Here is an 8,129-nt window from a genome sequence, read left to right as displayed (position 1 = left end):
CTGTTGTTCAATGTGTTGATCCTCCTGGGTGGCCAGGCATTGCCACAGTTGTTCTTGGTCTTCCGTGCACGCGTCGACTGTTTTTTCGAGGTCGTCCACTCTCCCTCCCAACTCTGTAACGTTTCGTCTAAGCTCTTTGACACAGGCCTGCACCTCCGTTCTGAGGGAACCAATTTCAGATTTGAGTTATTGCATGAAACTGGCCATGAAGTATTGGGTGACAGGGTCAGAGGGTCCCCCACTGCCGAGGTCATGTCTGCTGTGGGAGCCGATCCCGATCTGTTCCACAGGGCTGTAACTGGGTTGTCTTTTAGGGGTGCATCAGAATCTTTCCCAGCGCAGGAGCGAGGCATGGCTCCTCAATGATCCATGGGACGGGTCGTGGAACTAGTGTGAAGGCTCAGCACAATGTCAGGCTTGCGTCCAGCTTGAGGCGGACCAGTCAGTAGGCACAGGGCACCAATGAGGGGAAGTGGGGGGTGTCTGTGGGGCACCTCTCCTGAGACCCCAGATATCTGAGAGAGTCCAGAGCAGACAGAGCAGGGGGTGAGGTCAAGTATCATGCAGGGTCCTGACGGGCCAGTCTCAGCGCACCTCACCAGTCCAGTGCGTGCCCCCTCTTGTAGGCCCTGCCACACCCCCCTGATGTGGGGAGCTCCTCCTCAGCACCCACTGGAGGTAGATCTAGGGTGGAGCCCACCCAGAGGCCAGCAGCTCACCACCCAGGAGGTTTTCAACAGTCCCCTGGGCATCAGGATTCTCCTTCCAGAGGTGTAAATTTGCCCTGGGGCAGGGCTGCAGACAGTGGGCAACTGGTATAAGTATCTCAGGGGCCCGGCACAGGGGAGATATCATGGCTAGGATTTACCTTGCAGTTCCTTCTGCCCCCTGGAGAAACCCCGGGCCCATTAAGAGCCCTAGGTGCACACACGCCATCAGGGGACAGGGCAGTCACAGATCCCAAGGAACAGCGGGATGCAGCGCTCCTCTTGCTCTCACCAGTCAGATCCCCAAAGCCACCACAGCTCACTCCAACAGCAGGGCCCCAGGCCAGCAGCGAGAACAGTGCAGCATCAGGGACCCAGGAAAGGCAGCAGATTCTCAGCATGTCGCTTCAGGCCCCACAGGTACGGTCAGCCACCCCTCCACGGCACCAGAACAATTCAGAGGGCCCAGTCCAGTCAAGTGCTCCTCAGAGCTTCAGAGGCCCAAAATGAAGGCCGCTGGGCCCCCGGCCAAGGCCCAGACCCACAGTGCTCAGCAATCCCATGGTCCCGCACCATCAGTAAGTGCCGCAGGGGGCTCAGAAGGCAGCCACGTGCAAAGTGGCACAGCAAGAGGACTGCAGGGGGGGCACAGATTGCACCGTGCAGGAGAGCAACCGGGGCTATGTTAGCGGCCTGAGGAACCCTCAATCGGCAGTGCCCCTGCGCTGCATTTGCAGTCCGGAGTCGCTGCCCCCATACCTTAGCTGCAGGGGCTAGTCATCTCCGCAGGGAGCCTCAAATATGCAGGCATGGGCAGTCCTGCAGGTGTGACGCTCCGGTGTGTTCAGCACCCCAAAATGGCACCTGCGTTGCAGTGGATTGGGACTTTCCTCTGCAGCTCCAGCTCTGGCGCTGATAAGGAGCCCAGAGAGACGCCTGGCCCCCAGGGGGTCCGCCGCGAGTCCCCGATGATCAAAGGCAGGTAAGGGGCTATGGCGGTCCGCCACGGAGATCGCGAGGTGGGAGGCACCGGGTTATAAAATGGCAGGTGCATTCCTCCATGCCGGGGTTCTCAACTGCGGCCCCGCATCCGCCACTGCTGGCCACCCTGGAGAAGCGCCGAAAGTCTCAAGAGCTGCCAGGCTCTTCTGCAGGTCAGGCGTCCCTCTTCCAGAAACCTGTGACGCCATTAATGCCGCTAATTAAGCTTGTGTCACCTGCGGCTGGCTGGAGCTCCCACGGCGGGCGTCTCACTCCATCTCTAGCGAGACCATGCCCCCATTTCTCAGTGTTTTAAACTGGACCTTCATGAATCAGGCCTTTACTGAGATTGCATCTCTAGTATAATGGGGTAACCCAGTGCCCCTCAGAACCTGGGTGTGAGGTTTTAGATATGATGTTGGTTCTGTCAGGATAGGAATTGCTTTCTTACTAATTGATTATAAGACAATCAATACACAGAACAACTCATTACAACATTGGTAGAGAGAAGAAACAAAGGAACACACAAATCATGAGTCAATCACGGAATATATTGAAAGAGAAAAAAACACTATGTGTGTGTTTTTAAAAAAACATTTTGCAATGTATAGGTGACACTGTAAGGCTGTCAAACAAAAAACGACAAAACAGAGCAAGTGCTGTAGTGACAAGGTGCAAAGAGTGCTGGGTGTGAAACAATTATATACAGTGATGCATTGCTGATTAAATGCAGTCATTTAGATAACATTCATCCCTGGGTATATGAATCTCAGTAGCACTTAGGATTAGATTTTCCTATTGCGTAGAGCTGAGAGCGTAGGGGTGAGATTGTCACAAGTGTGCTGACGTTTCGACCCAAATGTAGCAGATTGCGCATCACAGCGGGTCTTCTTCAGGACTGGGAAAGCGGAAATGGGCAGCCTATAATTGAATTGGAAACAATTGTTGTGTTCCAGAGGAGGCGGTCGATAAAAACAAGGACTCCTATGAGTGACGGGCTAAGATAGCCAATGGCCGCAATGATGCGCCAGTCGTGGGTAATCACCTACACACTGCAAATGTTTAAAAAACACATATATAGTGTTTTTCTCTTTCAATATATTCCATGATTCGTGTGTTCCTTTTGTTCTTCTCTTTACTGAGATTGCACCATTTAGCACAACTCCCCCAATATCGTTTCCCCTGTCCACAGGGCTGCCTGTGCACCCTCTTTCTATTTGGTCACCAACGAACTGTGCTAGTACCAAAAAAGAAATGTGAGTTATATTAGAATGATCATGGTATATACTACTTTATAACTAACCTCCATCAGAGACCATCAAACACAATACACTTGACTGAAATAAGACTCAGCATTAAAACGAATATCTCAATATAAAGTTTAAGCAATGGATCAAATACACCAAATTTCCTCCACAGTAAATAATAGGAAAATGTAGCACTCCCAAATGCTATTTGACTTAAACCTAAATCAGACGATTAAGGATTCGGGGCCAGATGGACGACCATTCCAAATTGTGACTCCAAATTTGCGCTCAATTGCGAGTTGCTATTTGGAATGTACAACAGTGCCAGAGACACTGACTGCGATTCCAATGGGGTCGCAAAATGCTTGGCTCATGAATATTAATGAGGCACTCACAATTTGTGACCCTGTTTTCGAATGGCTGGCCGTCCCAGGGATGGTGGCCTGCAGGGCTCAGCAGACCTCCATGTCTAGGACTGCTTGTCAATAAAGCAGTTTTCAAAAAAATTCAGCCTGGTTTCCTTAAAGGAAAACGGGATGCATTTATTAAAACAAATTAAACGTTTTTATTTCATTTTTTAAGGGCAGGTAGTGCCTGCCTGCCCGTAAAACTTATTCTTAGAGCCAGTCACAGAGCCGGTCGCAAAACATTCATACATGGCTAGAAAGTCTCTATTAGGAAGAGAACGCACCCTTCCTAATAGTGACTCGCAAAACACTATTTTGCGAGTCGCAATTTTTTGAGACTCGCAAAATAGTGTTCGTACATGGTCATGTAGGTTTCTGTGTGCACAAACGGGTTGTACATCTGGCCCATAATGTAAAACAGAAATTGGGAAATAATCTAGTAAGACCTATACAACCATAACTCAGGATATTTCTAATCAATTTTGTATTATTATAAGCATGAAACTCAATTGGTAAACAGCTTAAAAGGTATAAATCAACAAAGCCTAGACAAAAGCTAGGCATAAATGAAACATGATTAAAAGCCCTAAATGAATACAGTTAAAAGAATACTCTGGAACACACCTCATAACAGCAACTTTTTCATTTTTATTGCATACAGAGCATACCTGGGGAAGTTTCAAATAGTATAAAAAAAGGCCTCCACATTTTTGACAAATAAGAAATCCATGGTGTGCATTGGCTAACTGAAATCTCAGCAAGTACATCTACATGTAGTGTACCACAGAGCTCTTTTTTTCCATCCCATAATATTAACATGGGTTTTAAACTACTGAAAAATTGAAAGAGGAGCGGAAATCCATGAGAAGATTGATGACACCCAACTTTTTGTCTGCATGCTGGGAGACCACATAAACATGTCAAGAAATTGTTACATTAATAAAGGACTAGAAAATCCTTTATGGATAAATATTGGCTTCTAGTAAAGAGCAGAAGTCAGAGTTAATACTTGCTGGCACCAACAATAGAATTTCAGTTGAGTATTAAAACATTTTAGCGACTAAATTGTGATCCTGCCATGCTTAAAGGAAACTCTATGGGCAGTTAACCTAGATCATAGTTACATATGAAATAACAAATACATTCAGTAGCAAAAATTGCAACTTTAATTAAGACTGTAATCATTCTCCCAAGGAATCAGGTCATGTCACAATATTTTGTACCCATAATTTGGAAAAGAGTATACTATCAGCGATCATGGGACAGACAGACAGAGACACACACACACACACACACACACACCCACAAGCATTGACATCTTCAACTCACTGCAACACTAATACCTCCTGTGAGACAGGGGGCCCAAAAACAGCACAATGAATCTCAGTCTTCAAGCAACCATTGCAGAAACTATGGGAACTTTCAGTTACTTAATGAGCCCTCTGCTGTGACGACAAAATAGTAAAAAACATCTCAAGCATTTGGCTATCAAGTAAATTACATTAACAGCATTCACACTATGGGGCTGATTACGATGAGTGTCGTAAAGCCTACGACCTCAGGTTTTAATTGCGACAGGCTGATTATGTTGCAGACGGTCAGAATTGAAACCGGACGGTCATTCCAGCTGACTTCCGACAAGCTCCAGGAGCCCACCTGCCAGTCGGAGATCAGCCCGTAATCCAAATGGGAGGTGTTCCTGCCTTCGGAATTATGATGCACGGTTTCCGGCAGGGTTTCCATGCCGGTCTTTCCGACATGGAAACCCTGCTGCAAAGTGTGTTTGGGGGGCCCCTGGCAGGGCCCCCTTCTGTTTTCGGCTTCCGGTTGGGGGCCGAGCCAGCACCATAGTTGGACTAAAAAACTTGGATTTCAGTGATTTTTCTTAAAGCACAGGTTATCCACCTGCACTTCTCTATTGACCAGCTTTTGTGCATTGCACTCTTACAGCCCAATAACAGAATAAAAAACAGCAGCCTGGATATACTTCTACATTGATTTTAACCTAGTTATAAACACACAAAACCAAAACAAAGAAAGCAAAACTAAACTGAAATGTTGAAGATACTAGATTTATGCTATTGTGAAGACATAGTCAACTGTTTTTTTTCTTCAAATTATTAGTTTCGAAAAAATGTTGAGCTAGAAACCCTGCATGTCTGGTTGGAGTTAAAATCTGTGTGGAAATTTATAATCAAATAATCAAAAACATTTATTATAAATGACTAATGGTCCCTGCTCATCATATTCTTCCTTTGATACCCACAGCTGCTGAAAGGATTTAAGTGACGCCAAGACCGAGCCACCCGTCCACACGGCATACTTTCTTTCAGATGAAGCCTCAACGATGGGTACTTCATCAGGAAAAGCTTTATTCATCTCCCCCAAAAAGCGTTCCGGAAATCCTTCCAGCACAGTAGAACCTCCACAAAGCAAGATGTTGCCCAACATTTCCTGTCGAAGGCCCGCACCACATCTATTGATACTGCCAATAGCCAGAGTATGTAGGCCGGGTTGATTCACTGCTAACAGTGATGGGTAAAAGAGAACTTCAGAGGGCAGGAACCTTTCTTTGCTAACCGTAATAATGTGCCCATCCGGAAGTTCATAATCAACCATGTAGTCACTGAGGGGCAAGCCCATTTCATAGTCCAGATCTAATGAAACATAACAGCATTTTTTCTTCATGTAGTCCATCATGGGAAGATCTTCATCAGTGAAACTGTGGCCAGCATCATTTAGTAGCTGTTTAAGGTATTTGCTAACATCAGATCCAGCATAATCCACTCTCTTGGTTAAATTGGGCACCATATAGCCTTCATGGATGGGAACTACATAGGAAACTCCATGACCAGTTTCAATGACCAGACCAGATATCCTTCCATAGGAGTACATGGAGAGTATGGATTGATTAGCAATATGTATGGCTGGAGAACCAAAAACTTCAAACATCATTTCTGAATACTTTTCCCTGTTGGTAATAGGACCGAGTGGGGGGTCTGATACCAATGCAGCATGTTCCTCTGGTGCGATGTTCATTTCTTTCTTGAAAATGTACTCCAAAATATCTTGGACACAGTTCCAGTCCACCACAATGCCATGTTGAAGTGGGTTGACAAGCTTCAAATGCAGCTCAGTGTTTAAGAGCTCTTGTCCCACATAACTTTCTTTACGGTTGTCTCCTGTTTTGGCCGTTGCCTGAAGGTGCTTGCCCACAGTTGTAGAAACCACATAGGTCGGCTTGTGGTCTCCAGCATAACCAGCTTTGCAATGATGTGTACCAAAATCTATGATAATTGCCTTTGTTTCTTGCACTAGCCTTGTCTCTGTTCTCTCTTCTGTGTTTAAGGGCTCAACTGCAATATCCTCACCAGACCCCCCATTTGCCACCTCCGGGGTGCTAGTGTTTTCAAGGTCCTTTGAAACTTCTGTTCCCAAATCAGCCATGGAGTTGGAATTGCTTACCAGTTTGTATTCGCACTTCCGTCCTGAAGCAACTCATAAAAATAGTTCTGCCTTTGGAACTTTTCATGTTGCTATGACAATGGCATCACCATTAATTATGAACTCACGGTCATGTTCTTTAACAGCCTCAGTGAGAGTTTTTTTAGGTCTGGCCTAAAGACAGTTTTAGTTGCCTCATCAGACTAATGTCATCCCAAAAAATCATATTAACAGTATTATTACATGTAGAAAGTGGTTTTAGGTCAGCCTTCTTCAGCTGTTGGTTTGCTAGAACATAAATATAATGTTGGGTCAGCCCACAGGAAATAATATATGTAGTGTTGAAATGTGGCAGAACTTTTGATGTCTGACCTACAATCAGCTTTAGCGGTCTCTCCAGCACTGTGTAATAATAAATAGATATATGTATCTATTGATAGATGTATCTATGGGGTGCTTTAGGTTATTGACTTAGGGCCATATGTATCAAGCAGAATTGCATTCGCAAACGCCGGAATTCGCAGAATTTCGGCGTTTGCGATCTTAATTTTGCCAAATGGTATGTATGATGCAAATCTGCGTGCAAAATAAGGAATCACAAAATTTGCGATTCCTTAAGTGCAATGTGAGAAGCACCAAAAAAGTGCAATTTGGCCTTAAGGAATCACAAATTACCACCAACTTCAAGTTGGTGGTAATTTTCGATTTCTTTGAAAAAGTAACTTTTTTTTGCATTTTTCACAGTGCTATGTGAAGCACATACATGCCCTTAGGGCATTATGTGTGCCACATGTGCACCCATGCTTATTTCAGGGGTGCAACAGGGTGTCCTTTTAGCGCCCTGTTGCACCCTTGAAATTGCATTCTTAATTTGCGATTCGCTAATTGCGAATCGCAAATTGAGAATGTCTTCCCATTCATTCCTATGGGCCTCTAGGCCCATAGGAATAAATGGGGAGGTATTCCTTAATTGCGAATCGCAATTTGAGATTCGCAATTAAGGAATATGTAGGATTTGCAAAATGTATTGCAAATCCTACATACATAGCATTTTGCGATTCTCAAATAGCGATTCGCAAAAAATCGCTATTTGAGAATCGCGAATGGAGATGTTGATACATATGGCTCTAAATCTGTTGGTTTGGTCAACTGTGCTTCACGTTTTGCCTCCCCCCACCATGGGACCAGGGTTTAGCCAACTTTAGCCTTTTGCTCTCCTGCACTGTGAGTGCTGGCATTCTGCTTGATCATGTGGACATCCACCTTAAAAGAAGTAGAAGCACTTCAGTACCAGGATAGCTATATCAATATTTGACTTGTGTTCATTTCTTTTTTTCCTTTGG

The 8,129-nt window shown here is 45.2% G+C and overlaps 1 protein-coding gene across 1 annotated transcript; it reads right to left on the bottom strand.

Annotated features, from left to right (window-relative positions):
- Window positions 1-5,498: 5,498 nt before the first annotated feature.
- On the bottom strand, window positions 5,499-6,789 carry LOC144820284 (actin-like protein 7B). Its single transcript, XM_078677870.1, has one exon. It carries the CDS (start codon window positions 6,787-6,789, stop codon window positions 5,545-5,547), a length of 1,245 nt encoding a protein of 414 aa, XP_078533996.1. The 3' UTR covers window positions 5,499-5,544.
- Window positions 6,790-8,129: the final 1,340 nt, after the last annotated feature.

Source organism: Lissotriton helveticus, chromosome 2_1, assembly GCF_964261635.1.
Source record: "Lissotriton helveticus chromosome 2_1, aLisHel1.1, whole genome shotgun sequence".
NCBI lineage: Eukaryota > Metazoa > Chordata > Amphibia > Caudata > Salamandridae > Lissotriton > Lissotriton helveticus.
The sequence above is the reverse complement of the archived record's forward strand: the minus strand, read 5'-3'. Positions and strand labels throughout refer to the sequence as shown.

Bases quoted from the DNA above. Each gene is read 5' to 3' on its own strand.
- LOC144820284 (XM_078677870.1), bottom strand. From the start codon at position 6,789: ATGGCTGATTTGGGAACAGAAGTTTCAAAGGACCTTGAAAACACTAGC.